General features: G+C 36.7%; 1 protein-coding gene across 1 annotated transcript; it reads left to right on the top strand.

Moving 5' to 3' along the window:
- The first annotated feature begins 56 nt into the window (after window positions 1–56).
- On the top strand, window positions 57–20040 carry TRIM23 (tripartite motif containing 23). Its single transcript, XM_052670443.1, has 11 exons — window positions 57–202; window positions 516–678; window positions 8902–9023; window positions 9773–10051; window positions 10597–10779; window positions 11328–11543; window positions 12513–12647; window positions 14666–14795; window positions 14913–15023; window positions 16434–16558; window positions 16884–20040. The coding sequence occupies exons 1-11, from the start codon at window positions 110–112 to the stop codon at window positions 17061–17063; spliced, it is 1737 nt and encodes a 578-aa protein (XP_052526403.1). The 5' UTR covers window positions 57–109; the 3' UTR covers window positions 17064–20040.
- Window positions 20041–20673: the final 633 nt, after the last annotated feature.

Genomic DNA, 20673 nt, shown 5'->3' on the forward strand with positions numbered 1-20673 from the left:
ACCGCAGTTCTTTGCCGCTTGGTCGGAGGAAGCGCGCAGCCCCGCCCCTACAGTGCGCACGTTAAGGCGGGGTTTTTTTCTGTGGCCCGCTGTGCTCCGCCCTTCAAAGATGGCGGCCCTGGCTGTAAACAAGGCTGGGACGGGGCCGGACGGCAGCCGTGGAGCTAGTAATAACCGGGGCCCAGCCGGCGCCGCCGTGAAGGTGAGACGGGCTGTTCGGCGCTCTCCGGCTTGCGGTCTGCCCTTGCTGGGCTCGGCGAGAGGCGTAGTGAGGGCTCTCCGGGGCGGCAGGGTTTCCCTGAGGCGGTGGGCTGGGTCGCGCCGAAACACCGCTGCGGGAGGGCCTCGCTGCGCTTCCACCTCACCGCGGGGCTCCGGTGAGCGGCTGCGAGGCGGGAGGCGGTCAAATGACAGCTGTGTCCCAGCTTTTCTGGGGAGGGCTGCTGCGTGCTGCTTCCGTTTGTTTTTTTTTCCCCTCAGCCTAGAAACAGATGGTATGTTTTCTGAAATCGTAGGTTCTTGAGTGTGGAGTCTGTGAAGATGTGTTCTCTTTGCAAGGCGATAAAGTTCCTCGACTGCTTCTGTGTGGCCATACTGTCTGCCATGACTGCCTCACCCGGCTTCCCCTTCATGGCCGGGCCGTCCGCTGTCCTTTTGATCGGCAAGTTACTGAATTGGGTAAGAAAGCTTTAGTCTGAATTTGTTAAGACCCAGAATGTTCAAAAGACTAGGAAGTCTTAGCAGAAAATGTATAAAAGCCAGTTTGTGTTAGTGGGCTGGCAGTATGTGGTGTCAGAATTTTTACAGTCAGTAGCTTTGATTGGGATGAAAATGGATGGAAAGAGGGTTGGTATGGTAAAATGGATGACTGGATAAGTGTATGGATAATACATAGAGCCAAATAATGTGAGTATGCTAGTTGTGGTGTTTGGTTTGCAGCATTCCTTCTGTGGGATGCTTTTTTTTATTGAGAAGAGTGAGAGAGGTCTTTCAAAGATTAAGTAATAAATCTTTATCTTCTTGAACATAGGCTTGCAAGCATCTTATTTGTAAACCTGTATTTATAAAATAACTAATCTGTTTCAAATTCCTGTGTAAGGATACTTCAGAGGACATCAGTTTCCTGTTGTCCTAAACATTAAATAAACTATTCAATTATGTAAGTTGTTTCTCTGTCAAACAAATTTGTCTGAAATCACGATGAAATGATAATAAACCTGTTCTTAAACTATATGATAATTTGAAGTGAAATTTAACTTAAATTGGCATCTAGGGATCTTATTACTTTAGAAATGTCTCTGAAGAGCCTTTGAAAGGATTAGATGCAACTTTTATTCCACAGTGGGAGTCTTTCAGACAAAATATGGCACATGCTTGTGATTGTCTATTCAACATAAGGTTACAGAGAAAACAAGTTACAAGAAGAATTTGTGTCAAGGTTAACTTGTGAACAGAACTATCTGTAGTAGCTTTGAATAGCACAGTAAATAAAAATGTTAGGATAGAGGAGAATCCGTGGAGAAGGAGATCTCAAATGTAGTAATCCATGAAAAAAATGTACAATTATCACATTAGCATGAATAAGTATTTACTCTGAAGTGAGAGGGTCTGCTAGAGTGAGAGGAATATTAAAGCATTTAATGGAAACAAAAACTGAGGAGAGAAACGTCAGTGTGATCTGAATTTTGTTTGTGGTAGGAGAGGTGTGGACGGTATGTGATTAAAAGTGTCTCACAATTTATTTTTTTATCCATGACTGTACAGGGTTTCTGTATGTATGTTTTAATAGGGAGCGTGTTAGTCCTGCTGTTGTGAAACTTCAGTGTGAGACAGCTGCTTGTGTCTTGTGATCTGAGAGCAGAGCGTTTTATTATAATTGGGACATGGTCACTTTGTGGCTCTTACTGTGTGATTTCCACCTGACAATTGAAAGCATCCTATAGTAATTTTTTTGAGTTTCAGATTCAACAAAAATGCAGTTTCATAAAAACACTAAGTTTCTTAATCTTATATAAAATTCGTAGTTTCTCATGAAGCACAGTGATGTGTTAAATTTGCAAGACTTCTACAGAAAGGAAGGTGGAAGGAAAGTTGCAGCTTTCATTTCTAGGAAAGTAGGCTTGCATCTCATGGATAGTTCTGGAAAGAAGGATGATATGCTGTGACCAGTCATTGCTCAAAAAAAAAAAAAAAAAAAAAAAAAAGAAAATTTCAGCAAAACAGCTTGAGAGTCAAAATGCTTTTGTGAATAAAAATGTTCTGCCTGATGATTTCAAGCAGAAGAGGGTCACAGCCACATCTCATCTGCTCTGTAAGAGCTGTCTCAGGAAATGTAAAAATGTAGTGTATTATGGACAGCATCCTGTCATGATCCATCTGAGTAGCTTGTGCATTTGTTGTCTTGTCCTAATCAACCTGCTGTTGTTAAATTCTGCTGCAGTTCTGTTTCATTCGGTGATCTCAGGAGTGGAATTGGGAAGGAGACATGGCAACCATGCACCTGATAAAAGCAACTTCTGGTTCTTCCCTCCCCTCTATTTAGGAGCCTTTTAGGAAATAAGCTCTGTTCTGCTTTTAGTGCATTTAAACTCAGGCATCTGGTCAGTAACTAAATCTAGATTATGAGACTGCTGTCCTGAGAAAGTTCTTTTGAAGGAAGAGCTGGGTGATTGGGGCAAAAAATTGCCTGTGTTGAACAAATTGTTAAGATACTAAATATAGATTTTATGAATGCTTTTAAGCTAATGGAATTTTAAACTATACATTTAAGCAGATAGAATTACTTGTTTATCCTTGCTCTTTCTACTATCACTCAACTCGACATTTGTCTAAATGTTCAGAAGGATTCTTAAGCACTTCTCAAGAGATTCCCAGAGATTTTTAGGAAGGATATCTTTTCCCTGTTTTGATTTGGGTGTTTGGTTAAATATGCTTGCCTGTTTCTTCTATATGTAGAAAACAGACAAAATGCTTCTAACTGGCTTCTCAAACAATCAGGATTTCAGGATATGCAAGGTCTGGAAGTAAAAATTGACAATAATACTTACAAAGCCTTTTTTCTACCAAATATTCAGGTTTGGGAGAGTAGGCAAATCATTTCTAACAGTCTTCTTTCTCTCTTCTCCGTTGTGTACGGGATTAAAGTTTTTCTGTGATTAGTTTTTTGGTGTGAGTGTGTGTTTTTGTGTGTAATGTTTCAGTTGTTTTTCAAAATACATAGACCAGGGAATTTTGTGAAGGACGTGCTTATGTGATAGCTTTGGAGGCCAACTTTTTCTCTTTACCACAGCAGCTCTGCTAAGGAAACCTTTTGGAGTTTATGGCTCAGGTGAACTCTTCGTGCCACCACCATGTTACAGAGCTTGAACTATTTTCTGTCATTAAAACTTGTTCAGCTAATGTATTCAGACTTCGGTGTACATCATCAAATCCATTCCATGGACACTGTTTATATATTCTTTTGCTAGAGCCCTGAGATAAAACTTCAAAACATTGTGCAAGAAAATGCGGCTGTAATACAATATCCCTTCTGCTTTGTTCAGGTATCCAGATGCAGATGGCTCTTTTTATTACTCCTGTTATTTGTAATTTTTTCCCGGACAAGCTTCATGCTCTTGAAAATGTTATTTGTATTGTTGGCAGGAGTCCATCTTAATATCTTCAGCAGCTCAGTCACTGTCTCATTCCTGGCACACATGCTTCCTGCTAATCATGTATTACTCTTCTTTACGGAAGAGACTGTCGGATTGTGTGCTAGTTTTGTAATGGGCACAAACATCCCTTGTAGGCACGGAGATGAGATCACTAGACTCTTTTACACTTGTGACCAAAGCAGAACTTGAACTGAAGTTAAGAGATAAACAAATGTACTTATGCAACTTATCTTTTGGTGTTGTTTTCTTATTATAAAGTATGTGCATACTACACAGCAATTGTTTAATGTGTTTAGCACAAAAAGGAGCAAATAGGCTTTTTCTCAAATAATGTAAACTTTCCTAAGTACCATTGAAATGAAATGTGAGTTTCTGTAAAACAGTGCCTGTTTTATAGGTGCTTATTTGTTGCAAATTCTGCTTCAGTAGATTAATTCAGATGTTTACGCTTAAGTTTTGCCTGTTCTTTGTGTGTCTCCAAAGTTGTTTCTAACACATTTAAAATCTGAACTAGAAAATAGCTTGTAAGACAGAACAGCTACAGGCCTTTAAGTTAATTGTGCTTTTTTTCTGACTTGACTTTCTCTTCATGCTAACTGTGGGAGAGAAGAAGAAGAACATGATTAAGATCAGATAATGGATTGTAAACAAAAGGCAGTACATTTATTAAGGAAATTTTCTTGGCTTTTTAATTTTTGTAAATTAAAAGAAAATACTTTTATAGTGTACTCTATGAAGATTGAACAGCTTCTTCATCTTTCAGCCTTATCCAGTATTTGATTAAAAGCTAAGAAAATGTTTGGTAAGCAGGTTGATTCTTTTGGTGAATATGCATCTATGTATATTGTTATTAATGATTCTCTGCATTAATGACTCACTGGATTTCTGAAAGCTACACAAGTATCAGCATTAATTATACGGGTGTGCTATTAATGTGCAGGTATTATACTGTAGTAACTGAAGTTTGTGCATAGTCATTTTAATATGGGATAGTGTTACTCTAAATGCTGTAGAAGAGAACCATCAGATGCTTTTCTGTAATTGATTTTGGAGAGTTAGTGTCCAAAAGTCTCTATGGATGGAGTGCCAGAAAATCCAAGCTCTGTTTACAAACTGATTTGACGGAGTTTAGATTCCTAAAATGGGCATTTTTTTCAATTTGTAGCGAGAGATTACTTTTTTTTTTTTTGCTCTCTTTTGGAAAAACACTGTTACAATGATAGGAGTGCTTGTGCTAAAAGGTAATGAAGATGACTATGTTTGTGCTAAGTGTAGTTGTAAAGGTTGTAAAAGACCAGAACATAAACTCCTTCAGAAAATGTGGTGAACAAAAAATTGAACATAAGAGTAATGGGTTTTGTTCACATTCTGTTTTAGAGATTGCTGAGGTCTTAAATTGAATACTGGTAATTTTGCTTGCATGGTAGAAAATTTCTTTTGTATTAGTAACTGGAGAGAGCAGTGTCATGTACTTGCTTTGCAGCAAACTTCATTATCTGGTAGGCCTACTTCCAAAGACAGCAGACTTGCAGATTGCTGCAAGTCACATGCAGTCCATTCCTGACAAGGAATTGTTTTTTGGTGTGGCTTTTTTTTTAACATGCAGTAAGTGTTGTTCTGTACAAGTTGAGGAGGTTGGAGAATTGCATATACATGCTCCCGTTTATAGCCACAGGAAAGTTGTTTCCATCCATTTATCTGTATTCTGAAGTTCACCTTTTATTTTAGGTAATTCATATTTTGGGTTCAGCCTCTCAGAATAATAGAAATGCCTGTGGGGAATTGTACCTAGAAAATAAAGTTTTGTGTGTTAAAACTGTAAATAATATGAAGTGGTTAGGTCAGGAAAGTGGATATGTTGGCTCCTGTTCACATCCCTCTTCAGAGATGCCTCAGCATTGTTGCTCTTACTTTTACTAGGAAAGTCATCTTAAGAAAACAGGAGGTATTTGTTCTACAGTCTCTTCCAGGCAGCAGTACCTAACCATGCAGTGCAGCTCTACTCTGTGAAACAGTACAGCAAGAAAAATATTGGCAGGCTGTAAAAGCACTTGTATGTATTTTAAACTGGTTTTAAGTATTAAAACCAGTCTTGTTTCATAGCTATGAAACATGTATTGTTATTGTTCTCTTTTGTATTATTATGTATTTTCCTTCAAATGAAACAGTATGTTGGAATTTATGGCATGTTTGACAGCTCTCAGTACCGAGGGGGAAAAAAAAGTCTAGTTTAATGGAGATGAAGGATGCAGAGGGCGTACAGCTACCAGGCCACCACAGGGCATTGTAACAGAGGGCGCTTGAAATAACACTTGGGAGAATCAGACGGTTAAAGTAGCCTGGACTTTCTGTTTGGGAAGATAAGTGAGGTGTAGGTTCTGTGAGGTCATGTCAGAAGGACACTCCTGTCAGACACCAAATACATGGACTGAAAATGCCAGGGATTTTTAGAGGTCGTTTGGAGCCAGCCTTTGTCTCCAGTTGCTGTTCCGCTGTCTTTGCAACTGAATTACGAGAGGAAGCCCAGATTTTTTTTTTCTGGATCTGGTGCAGTTTTCTAAAATTTTGTTTTCTACATTCATGGTTAAAGCAACATTTAAGCTGTCACTTGAATGAAATGATAAGCCATTTTATTTTTTTGCAATGGCTTAATAAGTAGAAGTGTACCGATAGATCAGTTTATGTTCTTGCATTGGTACATTTGCTTGGACTACAAGTATTTAAAATAAAAAAGCACTAAGTACATGCAGTTTTGTTTAAGAAAAGTTGCTGCCTGTTCTTATCTCAAGAACACAGTACAAAAGTTTGACAGAGTATACAGATTCTTTTTAAATACAAGAAAGTACTTCCAGGCTTTTGCTTAACTACGTAAATGTATACACATCTGTGCCCTGTTAGTACCTGTAAAGTTGCTTATGTGCTGCTTTCTATCATTCTATTCAAAGCTAGTGAAAACCCCCGTTTTCCTGCAGTTGATAACTTGTATGTGCTTCAGTCAGTGTCTGTTAAAGGGCAGCATTGTGTGATAAAACTTTTTGTTCATTTCAGTGCTCAAAAGAAGTGCCAGCATGCAGAATATATCCAGCATTACTACTGAATGCTAATTATTTAATTACTTGAGCTTTTCTTTAATCTCTGACTTATGGTCAGAGATTTGTTGTGAAATTGTAAGCATTCATAGATTCTGTAATATTTGTTAGGAGGGGTTTAGCTTATTTATTAACTCTTCTGCCAGTTTTGATGAACTGGATTGTAATGGATTCCCTACAACGATAGCAGGAGACAACTCTTTTTAGTTCATCAGGAAGATGCATGTTTCTTAGTTTGTCCCTTCCAAATCAGGAACCGTGAACAAGTAGTTGAAACCTGTTCCTGTGTTGGTTGTATGCACTATATATGAATAACTTCGTTTGCATGAGTTGTGACTTAAACTGATTCCAAATTCTGTGGTAATAAGGTTACGGCTTAGGCAGTAGAAATACTCAAAAGTAGATTGGCCTTTGAGCTTAGAACAAAACAAGACAGAAATAGCTCTATCATTCTAGAAATTTGTAGTGAATTCCACGTAAAACTGCTTTAAAAAACGAATCATCCAGCTCACCAAATTTCCGAAAGTCTGCAGTCATGAGTCAGTAATAGTAGTCAGCCTACTGCAGTTAATCAAACATAACTCTCTAGGTAATGTATATTCAGATTCTGTATCCTTGGTCTTTGAAACCAGCAAACATCCCATTTGAGGAATGTTCCATAGCATCCCACTGAAGTATGTATTATTAGTTTATTATTATGCATAATCACTCTCAGAGGAAGGTGCTAGGTATGTATTTTCCTGCATTAGAAATAAGTAATTCTCTCAGTAGAGTGATAGAGGAAAGATTGGAATGGCCAGCTGAGGGGCAGCTCTTAGAAAAGGTTCCTTGTAGGCATGGTTTTCCCTTGAAGCAATGAAGGCTAGAAATTTCTTAGGCTGCATTAGGAGGAGTATTGACAGCAGGTCAGGGGAGGTGATCCTTTGCTACTTCTCAGCACTGGTGAAGACACACCTAGAGCACTGCGTTAAGTTCTTGGTCTTCCAATACAAGAGAGACCTGGATGTGCCTTAGAGAGTCAAACAAAAGGGCCACCAAGATGATGAAGGGACTTGAGAACCTCTGCTGTAAGAAAAGGCTGAAGACTGCAGGGACTGTACTGCCGGGGAAGAGAGGAGTCAGGAGGAAATCCCTAATCAGTTTGAAAGGATACCTGAAGGGAGGATACAGAGAGGACAGAGCCAGGCTCTTCTCTGTGGTGCCCATTGCCAGGACAAGAGGCTGTGTGCACAAACTGGATCACAGAAGGTTCCCTCTGAACATCAAGAAGCACTTCTGTGCTATGTGGGTGACAGAGCACTGGCACAGGTTGCCTGGTGTATTTGTGTAATCTCCTTCTTGGAGATCGCTTCAAAAGCTGACTGAATATTGACCTGGGCACTCTGTGGGATGTCCCTGCTTGAGGAGAGAGCTGGGCAACATGAAAGTTGACTTCTAGAGGTCCCTTCCAACTTTAACCATTCAGTGATTCTGCAGTGACTAAGAAGTAACGATTAAGTGCTCAAAATGCTTTATCTTAGAGGCATAATTGCCTTTCAACTAAGAAAATGTTTTTAAGATACCAATGTTAAAAAAAAAAAAAAGTGATATTTTCTTGGAAGAGTAATCACTTAAGATTTTTGTATGCTTATGAGATAGCATTTAGCAGCAGTCATAGGGATGCAGGAATCATTTTTGTTGTGTGCGATAGTTCTGCACATAGGTCTTTCTTTCTGAATGTTGCTTTCATTTTCATTGTTTTCTGCTGTCTGCAGTAGGTATTCCATCTTCTGATTCAGGGAGTATGGGGTTAATGTGGGTTCTTCATAGCTTCTGTTAGTGCAGTAGAAATGTGAACTGTATGTAGTTATGCAAAATGTATGAAATTTCATGATGACTGTGCTTTTTATGGTCTTTTGTTATTAGTTATTGCAGATTATTTTACAGATGGCATTTATTAAGTAGGGAAAATCTGCATAAATAGTAAATCTATAATAGAAAGAAGGAACATTATGGAATAGTATTGTGAAATAACAGTGGTCATGGTGTCTCACTGGAATTATATGTTCTTCTTAATGTTTGTTAAAATCTTGTCTGTGCTTTGTAAAATTCTCATTGTGTTATTTGCTTGGGCATTTTCTTCTTATCCCCCCCTTCATTTAATCCTTTCTCAAAAATAGGAGATTCTGGTGTCTGGGGATTGAAAAAGAATTTTGCTTTGTTGGAACTCTTGGAACGGTTGCAGAATGGGCCTCCTGGACAGTGTGGGACAGCAGAAGAAGCCATTGGTCTATCTGGAGAGGTACAGATTTTGAGAAGAGAAGAGGACTTTGTTACATTTGCTTAAAAAATATCATTAGAGAGAGGAAAATTCTCTTGGCAAGTGTAATTTCATCAATGAAGTTGTTTTCTTTCTGTATCTAATATGAATATTTTCAGTAATTACTTCATAATTAAATTCTAATGTGCACTGACTAAATCAGAGAAGTTATTATCAGGTGTATTATCAGGTATATCTTCCTCTTTTCTAGGCTTTAGATTTTTCCAGAGGGTTACTTGTTTGAATATTTTATCATAATTTTAGGGGAGTTTTCTAGAACTTCCTAGCATCTCTTTCTGGAGACTTTGAAGCAGCTCTTTATTCCAGATAGTTGCCTTTTATAGTCAATCAATATGACTGCATTATGCAAAAGGTTCTTTACCAGAAAAGTCTGCTTTAAGCACCTTGGTTTTGTCTCTAACTTTCTCATTCTTCTTTCTATAATGCCTGTGTTGAAGAGTTGTCTAGAGCTTGAATTACTTTAGCCTCAAAAGCTTTGCAACTTGTGCTGAAGCTTACATTTATGGAGTTAATTAACTTCTCAATCAATACCCCTCTAGAATAATATTGGAACTTGTAGTAAAAGAAAGTGACTTTTTTATCTTTGTTAAATAACAAGAAGTCAAGTTTTCGAAGTAGTCCACATCGGTGTCAGGTCTTCTGATTTTTTTCCCATTGTTGTTGACATTAAATATTAACAACTTTGGTTGATGTTGGTATTATTTTTCTAGAGTATCATTCGCTGCGATGAAGATGAAGCCCATGTTGCATCTGTTTATTGCACTGTTTGTGCCACTCACCTGTGTGCAGACTGCTCTCAGCTTACTCATTCTACAAAGACGCTTGCGAAACATAAACGTGTACCTCTTGCTGATAAGCCTCATGAGAAGACCATGTGCTCCCAACACCAAGTGCATGCTATTGAGTTTGTTTGCTTAGAAGAGGATTGTCAGGCCAGTCCTCTCATGTGTTGTGTCTGCAAAGAGTATGGGAAGCATCAAGGTCATAAGGTACTGCTAAGAATCTGTTTCTAGTCGTACTGTGGAACAACTCGCATATTTATTCAATTAAAGCACAGAAGGTTATCAAGAGAGGAGAGTAGAATCTTCATGTGACTTTATAGAAGTACTGTCATGATTTTCTTTCCGTTTTCCTTTTCATTTGAAGAACTACCAGGATAAAAGTTAGAAGAAAAACTGTTATAGTTAAGACTGCATTAAGTTATTTATAAGTAAAGGTGTTCTGTCCCTTAATTTGATGCTTTTCAGAACTTCTCACAGTATTAAATTGCCTGTCCTGAAAGTTGTTTTTCATCTTGCAGCTGGTTCATCCAATCATTTGCATTCCATCCACCATTTTGTGTTCAATTAGTAGTTCTTGTTTGTATTTATGTAACTGCTAGATGCCTGTCTTAGTAACAGAATAGTGCATAGCTTCTGAATAATGCATTTATGTAATTTACTTAATTCATATATTTTTATATCTAGTAAGGTGGAAGAGAAGGTTAAGAAAGATATTTATGCTTGATCATTGATATGTTGCTTTTAATTAATAGCATTCTGTCTTGGAACCAGAAGCAAATCAGATTCGTGCATCCATTTTAGACATGGCCCACTGTATAAGAACTTTCACAGAAGAGATCTCAGATTATTCCAGAAAATTAGTTGGAATAGTTCAGCATATAGAAGGAGGAGAACAAATTGTTGAAGATGGAGTTGGAATGGCCCATACAGAACACGTATGCTACCTTCTTCTTTGGTTTCTTTTTTTTCCTGCATATTTACTGATTGTAATAACAGATAAGAGCTTGTAAGGTTGTTTTTAAGCCTTTAACACATTAAGATCTTTTTTGGGGGTAGTGAATTATAACATACATTATTGCAGTGTGTGCCATTTTGAGGAAGTTCTTGGAAAACTGTATGTAGACTTCATAAGACAAAGCTTTAAGTTTTTATGTCTACGAAGAGATTAACACCGCTGTCTCAGTACCAAGATCTTATTACTGAGACAAGAGGCAATCTTGTAGTACAGTCTTGTAGTACATGACAAGGCTTTTAGTCTGTATGAATATAGAGAATCAGTAGGGAAAGCTGTATGAAAGCTACCTGATTATTGAAATAATTACTTGGAGGATCTTGACCTTGACAATGATGAGGCTATCTGTGTAAATGGGACTAGAACTATAAGGTAGCTAAGCAGACTTGAATGTAATTAAGAAATATGAAAAAAATGCACTTGTGCACTGTTGTGGTGTTTTAATCTTGTTGGTCTCTTGTGCCGTGATAGGTACCTGGGACTGCAGACAATGCTCGCTCATGTGTCCGGGCCTATTTTTCGGATCTTCATGAAACCCTCTGTCGTCAGGAGGAAATGGCTCTTAGTGTTGTTGATGCTCACGTGAGAGAGAAGTTGATTTGGCTTAGACAACAACAAGAAGACATGACTATCCTATTGTCACAGGTTTCAACCGCTTGCCTTCATTGTGAAAAAACTTTACAACAGGTGGGTTGGCAAGTGAACTGTAACATCTGACAAGTGAAAGAGAATGCAGCGTAAGTTTGGGCTACAAACAAGAAGGTTAGGTGGTACTCTGCATTTTATTTTATATTTTTAAAGCTGTAACTATATAACATGAGATTGGCCTAGTCCTTCAGTTGCTATAAATTCATGTGACTCTGGAGTAACTTCTGGTTGATTATGAGACAGGTTTTTGGAACAGAGGTGAACAAGAAGGAAGAAAAAGCATGTGGGATTTATGGGAAGGATTTTATAGTTGCAGATGGTAATACTTTCTTTGAAAATGGTTATGTGAAATTGGTAGGGGAAAAAAACAGTTTTATACTAAATGTCTTGCTCTTGATCTTTGCACTTACAGTATGTGTAAGTCAGTATCAGATTAAAAGTGTGAAGAAAGTGAATGTGTAAGACTGTCTGATGCAATATTCTCTTAATGATAACAAAAAGTAAATGGCATCTGTAATGAACTTTGTGAGAAAGTACTTCATTAGTGTGTCACTTGTACTTTTTTTTTATCTAAGTGTTTGATTGCATAGTCATGTACATCTAACTCAGCAAGTCTTTGTCAATAACATCTGGGTATTGATAATCCTTTTTATCAGTTATGTTAGTGTGCTATGAAGCTGCAACTGTACTTCAGCTGAGTACATTGCACGTGAATGATGTAAATATTCTAAATGTTTAACTTCACTCTTTTGTAATTTATATTCTTATACATAAAGGACTAAGATCAGGAATAACTTTTTTAAAACACAGAACTGTTTAGTATCTGCTAGTAGTAGAGAAGAATGACAAGACCTATGTATTTTTTTTTTAATTTTAAAGTTTTTCTGTGAATATTTGTTTACCTAAAGCATTTCTCTTTAAAATAAAACTGTTGTATTTACATTTGTTTGGTTCTACTAAGTAAATTACTAAAAGAAAGGTATGCTTTTCTGGTTTTTGTCTATTTAGGATGACTGCAGAGTAGTGTTGGCCAAACAGGAAATTACAAGACTGCTAGAGACGTTACAGAAGCAGCAACAGCAGTTTACAGAACTTGCAGATCACATACAGCTGGATGCTAGCATACCTGTCACTTTTACAAAGGTATTTTTAATCTCATGACAAATATAGCTACCCAATTTATCAAGTGCCAGATGTGCTTTAAGTGAAAGTAAGAATAATGTGTCTTCATTACAGTACTGTATTTGTTGCAGCAAACGAGGACAGTTCAGCATGTACAGCATCTTATCACAAGATGAGTGCTCTCTGGGACAGCAAAACCACCCTGTTACGATTAGTACAAGAAACAATATTTAACATTGGCTACATTAGTAGTTTTATTTGAATATAAGCTGCTGTTCTTCAGAGATTTAGGTTAGCATTCATGAATTCCAGAAATACTTTTATTTGGTGGTATCCCAGATTTGCTGTACATTCAGCTCTGACTGACATTTTGTTTTCCATGTATAACACCTGCAGAATACTACATTTTTTTTTGAATATTGCACAGCTGTGTTTTGAAAACATAAATGTTAACATATATTTCGGTTTATACCATTCAAAGTAATGTATGTGGGTTGCTCTGGGAGTAATGTCTCCTGTTTTATGTTTGCCCATGGAGTTGAAGGAGGATATTGGTGCTATGGTAGTAGAGGTTGAACCTTCCCACCAGAATTTCCATTACACTTTGTTACTGTGTGACAGATGGCAGCAGAGGTACTGTCTGAGAGAATGGTGTCTGATATGGAAGTGCAGATGGAGCAAAGGCGTGTCACTAAATTCTTTCATGTGGAAAACATGTCACCTACTGATGTTCATCAACACTTGCTGATCATTTATGGAGACCAAACAGTGGATGTGAGCACAGTGAGGTGCTGGGTGGTGCATTTCAGCAGTGGCAACAGTGACAGTGGGCCACCTCTGGTGCAGATTTTTACAAGCACAGTGCAGACTGTTGTTCATTGCTAGCAGAAATGCATAGCTACTGGTGGCGACTGTGTTGAAAAAATGTTTTGTATCTGAGGATTTTTCTCATGGTGTTACTATGTTCTTCCTAGCTGTCAAATATTCTGTGGAAATAAATATTACGTTTGGAGTGACCTACATATTTCTTTTAATTTATTAATTGATGTCTTGCAGTAGCTTTGTGTTCACTTATAGTTTGGGCTACATATGTGTTCTTTGGTTTTATTTATTGCTTTGGTATTTCAGTACCATTTTAATTTTGAAAATAGTGAAATTATTTGGATTTTGATAATCGTGATATTCATCTAGTTAGAGAAAATGAGCTTGAGAATCTAAAGAAGTACTTTAAATGACCTTTAATTTTTTTTCTCGTTCTGCTCAACTGAGAGGAATGGGATCTGTTAGTGCTGAAGTGAAACAGGATCTAAATGTTGCTGTTGAAGCCTTTATTATAAGGAAATGAATGCTTCCACATGAGTTTTGTCCTAAGCATTTTATGTTGTTAACCATCAGTACTGCTGCCATCATCTATGTTTCTTGCGTTCTCTTTCGAGATTTCATGCCACATCCTTTTGGAAAATAATTGTTTAGAGTTAAATCATTCTTGTTATTTCTGTGGTAAGTACCTACTTCGGAAGTGGTGTGTATGTGTTTTGAATCATTATTTCAAGCAGTAATCTGAAATAATGTTGCTGCTATCAAGTTGTAAAAGATTGGAAATGGCTTGAGGTGAAGAAGTATAGCTGTGGAGCCTTCATCAATGGAATAATTCTGTAGGTGGGAATAGTAATACTATGAGAAAGCATAATGGAAAAAGTTACTAAACCAGCAGATTCCTCAGGTCTGAGAATTCTAATTGCTGTGAGCAGTTTATTTTTGGGTCAAAGCCCCATGACAGAAGAACCTGAAATATGAACAAGCATGAGATTGGATATCTTTCTAAAAGACGTGATAAGCCAGGTAGAAGTTGCAAGTTCACTACAGAATTTGCTGGACACTGTGGTCTGTGTTATTGCTGGAGGTGATTGGATGATGACAGTGCCTTGTGTTTCTGGAGTTCATTTACTTAATCACAAATAGTGAGAACATAAGCACCTGACCTGTTAGGAAAATCAAATTATGAAATCCTTAACTTTCTATTGTGCTGCTTCTTCCAGGACAACAGGGTACATATTGGACCAAAAATGGAAATTCGAGTTGTCACTCTAGGATTAGATGGAGCTGGCAAAACAACTATTTTGTTTAAGTTAAAGCAAGATGAATTCATGCAGCCAATTCCAACAATAGGTTAGTCACAACAATTTAAATGTAAGAATTTTCTGAATGCTTTATTTGTCTGTGGAATTTGATTATTTTACATTCATATAGCACAAGATTATAAAACTTGAATATTTTTTAATTTAGGTTTTAATGTTGAAACAGTAGAATACAAGAATCTGAAGTTTACTATTTGGGACGTAGGAGGAAAACACAAGTTGAGGCCCTTGTGGAAGCATTATTATCTCAATACTCAAGGTGAGACTAATAGAAATCTCCTAAATCGTATTTTGTCTTCTAGCTTATATCTCAGAGCCAAAAAAATTATTAATAGAATACTTATAACTGTAAAAAAAAAAAAAAAAAAAAAAAGTTTGTCTAGTGCAAAATTCAGCTGCTAGATTCATGGGCTAAATATTTTAATCCAGTTGTTTGTTGTGATAAGGTACATTCTGCATAAATCCATCAGACAGTTCATGGAGCCAAACAAAATTAGAATCTGAGGCTTTGTCTGACAACAGACAAGGTATAACGTTCCAAAGTTTGCATGGTGAGAAGTAGTACTTGCCAGATATAAACTTTAAATAGCACTAGAAATGAAAATGCTTGTTCTTTAGGAGCCTCTAGTTGGCAACTTTTAAAAAAATTCTACAGAGGTTTATAATTTCTTACTTGGTATCGTGGACTTCAGATTCCAGGTTTCAGAATCAAGCAGTTTATTAGTAAACTTCGTTATAAATATTGCTGACTTGCAATTTAATGCTACCCTTCTGTTTGTGTTCAACTGCCATTTAACAATTTAGAAAGGAATTCCTCTTCATGAAATTGCTGTGAATTGCCTTAAATACTTAGGAAAGACAAGTGTTGATTTTTCAGTGTTTCATTTTATGTATTATTTATCCTTCACTGCCAATTTCAACACTTTCAATCACCTCGTCTTTACAAACTTGAAGATGTTTAACTTTGGGTTTCTACTGTCCTCTTAGCATTCACTTTATAAACACCAATAGTTATGTCAGTTTTGAAGAACTATAAGTTGGGATGAAGGAGTAAGCAATTACCTTGGTGTGTATCTGCAATAGGTGTGTTTGATTTTGGTGTTGTTTTCTATTAAAATTGAACAGGTTTGAATGCTGTCTTTTAGCTCTGCCTCTGAACTCTCCAGCTTTCTGGCAGTGTGATTACCCTTTGTGGTGCATGTTTACTGCTGCTGTGTTGGGACTATGGAAATCTTCTCTATTATGTGTAGTCCATAGCTCAGGAAAGCAGCACTGGTCTGACTTCAGATATTTTTACAGCTAACTAAGGAAAATTGAAACAGTTGTGTGGGAGTCTGTTGAACAGAAATGAATCAAAAATAGCTTGAATGGAGATTCTCAAAGAGATCTTTGAGGATTAAATCTGATTAAACCAAAACAGTTAAAACATCAGAATTTGTTAAACTAGACTAAAAACTGAAAAGTTTTTCTTTGTTTTAAGATGAATTGCAGATTTTTGTATGAAGTATATATGCATATATGGTATTTCTCAGTCTTCCTGGACTTGAAAGTGAAGTTGTGTGCTGCTGGGAAATTTGACATAGAAGACTTCTAACAAAAAAACAGTTGTAGGTTTCAGCTGACTTTATACAAATGTGTGTAAAATGCTTGTTTTATTTCTCTTTTATAGCAGTGGTGTTTGTTGTTGATAGCAGTCACAGAGACAGGGTCAGTGAAGCACACAGTGAACTTGCAAAATTATTAACAGAGAAGGAGTTACGAGATGCCTTGCTCTTGATCTTTGCTAATAAACAGGTACTTGTGATTTTTTTTTTTGCTCTTCAATTTATGAAATTCAAACTTTCTGAATCCTCTTCTGTAAGAAGGGAATAGTTATGTGAAAGGAATAAAATGTACATATTCTCCTTATGTTTAATTTTAGGAAATAAATGATACTAACGTACTTACTAGATTCAGTAGTCAGTTTTTGTTTTATTATAATCTATTGTAAACTTGTAGCTGTCTGACTTTTGTGTTTGGAAAGCTTTCATGTGATCCATAACCTCAGTCTAAGCCATCAGTTAAAAATCATTCAAACACAGTTCAGAAGAGTAATTGAGTCTGTCTGATTCTGTTGTAGGATGTAGCAGGTGCGCTTTCAGTGGAAGAACTTACAGAACTGTTGAGTCTCCACAAACTCTGCTGTGGCCGTAACTGGTTTATCCAGGGCTGTGATGCTCGAAGTGGTACAGGACTTTTTGAAGGACTAGACTGGCTTTCAAGGCAATTAGTGGCTGCTGGTGTCCTGGATGTGGCTTAATTTCAGAACAGATAAGTTTATAGTTCACTGTTTTGTTGTGTTTGCATGATTTAGGATTTTGTAACAAAGTCTGTTGTCTGAAGAGGAGACTTCCTTTAAGTGAGTGGTTACAGAAAAATTTAAGACTTCATGCAAGTTTGGATAATTGTTTCAGTAAGCTTCTGCAGTTAGTCCTTTTGAAACTTCATGTGTGTACAAGTAGTGAAATTGGCTAGTTACATGAGTGCCTTGAAATTATTTTTAGTGGAATTAGCTTGTGAAAATTTTGAATTCTGATGAAATATGTTAGAATGTATCTAATATTCATAACACCATTACGGTAGTTGATGTCAGAAACATTTTGAGAGGTTCAGAAATGCTTTCCCAAGAAACTATTCCAAAATTCATAGCAAACTATTAGAATAGCCTGCTCTGACTGTAAGCCTGAAACAGGTGATGCTTCTCTTACATCTAAGAAAGGCATTTATCTAAGGCTTGTGTTGAAAATTACGTGCAGATACATTGCTAATGGTAAATGTGTCGTGCACTATTTATTAGCTTCCCTGTTGCTGACTGTAAGGAAGCATAGCAGGGCAAAGAAAATTGAGAATGGGGAACAGTGTTGTAGTATTATGCAGCTAGATGGCATTGTTTAGCTGACTGTTTCCAAGGGGATTTTTTTTAGTGCTTTTTTATAAGTGTACACATGCTAAATTATTTATGGGTAGAATATAGTGATGTTAAGTTGAAAATGTATTATGAATGCTTGAGGATATAATCTGCCTTCATAGATTAATTTTACTTCTCAAGAAGACAAAGTTTAGAAAAAAAAAACAAACCACAAAACTCACACCTTTTTAAAGAAGTAGTGTGGTGTAATACAGTCCATCTGTGTACTCTTATGTAGAAGCCAAGCCTCTGGATTAAGGTAGTGGCCTTTCCTTGTTGGTTTCACCACGTTTTCTGTGATGAAAAAAGCGTTCACTAATTACAACCTTTACAAGATCAAATGACAAAATATGATGTGAACATTCTGTGTTTAGATTAATACTTACTCCATGTTTCACATTCAGCTGTTACTAGTGTCTTTATTTTCAAAGGTCAGTCATTCATAAGCTCATTAAATGCAGGTGTAACACTTTAAATGTAGAAGAGATTATGATCACTTAGTGGCGTCTTCCTTTTCTGCTACACATGCAAATCAGATAATTTTTTTTTTACTGATAATGGATAATCTCCTGGCCTCCTCTTCTAGTATGCAGTAGTTGCCAATGAAGAAACCATGCCCATGACTCTCTTCATATCAGTAAAAGAGGTAGAAAGAACATAGCCAATAGATCAAAAGTGGATAGTGTCATTTTTCTTGCTGCAGTAGGGGTGAGGAACCAGACGGTGGAGGTGATCAGCATTGTTTTACAGATAGGTAGATGGAATTTTCTGTTACAGTGAAAAAACATGCTGACCTGTGAACCTCACCCAGTACAGAAAATTTATTTCACAATCTATTATTATGGCTTTCTTTATATTATTAGCTGCTTAATGATCTTTTCCCACTACATACCTTAGGAAAAGCCAAGAATGTGTATATTATATTTGCACTTTTATTAGAGAGGAAGCAGCTAAAGCAGCTACTTCCACATAACAACATTTGTTCTTAGTTTTCTCATTTCTTGTATCTCCTGTAAAAACATTAATTGTAGCTTCAGTTTAAGCAGGTCAAATGACTTGGAATAGTAGATGAAAGAACGCTAAGCTTTAAAATAGTAGAAATTTGTGAAAAGGGCTTCAGTGCTTGTATAGGTGCTAAGAAAGGGTAATAACTCTTTCTACAGTTAACCTGATAAATCTAGCAGTTAATCTGATAAGCCTGATAAAAATAGTTTACAATGGGCTGAAGGATGTTTTTCCGGCACCAAACAGAAAATTGCTCCTCCTTTGCAGCCCGTAAGTTATTGCACAGTATGCTGCTGGCTGCTCTTGACTTCAGCATCTACTCAGCCAGATCTAGTTAGTGCTGACTGTCCCTTTATAGCTCTTTTTTTGAAGTATGAACAAGTTCTGCTAAGTGTGGTAGGTACCTTTTCCTGGAATACAGGGAAGACATCTGTTATTTAGAAAAACTTGAACCTGTAATTATAGTGGGCATATGCCGTTTTTACATTCCCTTTGAACTCTTGAACTATGATTCTAAATTACTTCTTTAAGATGTTCAAAGTGAGTTTGTGAGTTGTGTTCCTGTTTGTTGGTTGTTTTTTTTTTGTTTTTTTTTTTTATTGTAAGAGTGTATTTGAGGGCACAGGAAAAATACTTGTACATCTTTTTGAGCACAAAAGATTGCTTGCTTGTGATGTGTGGAATACTACCATAAAGTGTTTTTTAGTGGAATTTATTTAAGATGACTTCAAGTAACTGTGAAGGTACTGCACTTGTCTGTGAACTCTTCAGTGTAAACTGGTGCACTAAGAGGTTTATCTGTATTATAAGTTAATACTGTATGTAAACTGCTTCCGTTACAAATTTAAGCTTGTTTCAGCAGTTCTCTAGAACTTGAGTTTTAGTGTACTGACTTGCACAATGGAGGATTTCCTCAGCTAGAACTTACTCAAGTATTACTTTGAGGATTTCTATGAGACTGATTAACTCTGCAAGATTTTGACTTATTTGTGAACTTCCGTGAATGCAACATCCAGTGACAATGTTGTGGCTTTCCTTAAAGCATCCTGGCTCAATAACAGTGTGCTTAAGCTAACAGGAAAAATCACAGTTTATCATATCACGTGATGTGGTGATGCTGTATGCTGTCTTCAAACTTATTGTGGATTGTGTGGTATTTGAGGATTGTCTTCTGAGATGGTTTAATTTCTGAACTGTTGGATGTTAAATAATTTTTGCAGTGAAAGGGCTCTTTTAATGGAAATAATTCATGAGCTGCTGCTGCAGTCTGAGTTGCCCAGAAAAAAAAATGTTAATTTTTTTCAATAAAATTATCTAAAACTTTTGAAGATGTAGTTTTCTTTAATAAATTTGTCTTGTCATCTAAAACTAGAGGTGCAGTACATTCAGTGTACTGTAAAACTCTCATTTGATTCTTCAGTATGCCTTTCTGTGTCAGTTTCCCTGTGACAGCAGTTTCCAAAGGCTTTGAATTTGATTAGCATGCATTACATCACTGTTGTTTTTTTTTTTAAAAAAAAAAACTATTAGAATCGTAAGCTCCTGAGTCTTGTGGTCTTATGTGGACATGAACAGTCAAAATTAACGGTACCGTATCTTAGAGTAGACTTAACTATCCAGCCTGGTACAGGATCATATTTTGCCACAGGTTCACAACAGGTTGATGTGAGTAACCATGTCAATTAAGTATTCTAGTAAAAGTTTTAATATGTCTGATTTCTGGGGTAAAAGTCAAGCCATCAACAGTGTGCAGGGGCTATGATAACAAGAAGTGAAACATTAAAAGACACAAGAAAACCTGGCAATGCCAGTACTTGTGTAGGATTTAATGCACTGTTACTGCATAATTTGATCACTTGTTGATTTAGTCTGATGGACACACACACACAACCATCTTGGAAGATGAGGTAAATTATATATGTCATCCTAGCAAAGCATATTACAATCTAATTTTTAA

This window comes from Tympanuchus pallidicinctus, unplaced genomic scaffold (genome assembly GCF_026119805.1).
Source record: "Tympanuchus pallidicinctus isolate F22 unplaced genomic scaffold, pur_lepc_1.0 scaffold9, whole genome shotgun sequence".
Taxonomy (NCBI): Eukaryota; Metazoa; Chordata; class Aves; order Galliformes; family Phasianidae; genus Tympanuchus; species Tympanuchus pallidicinctus.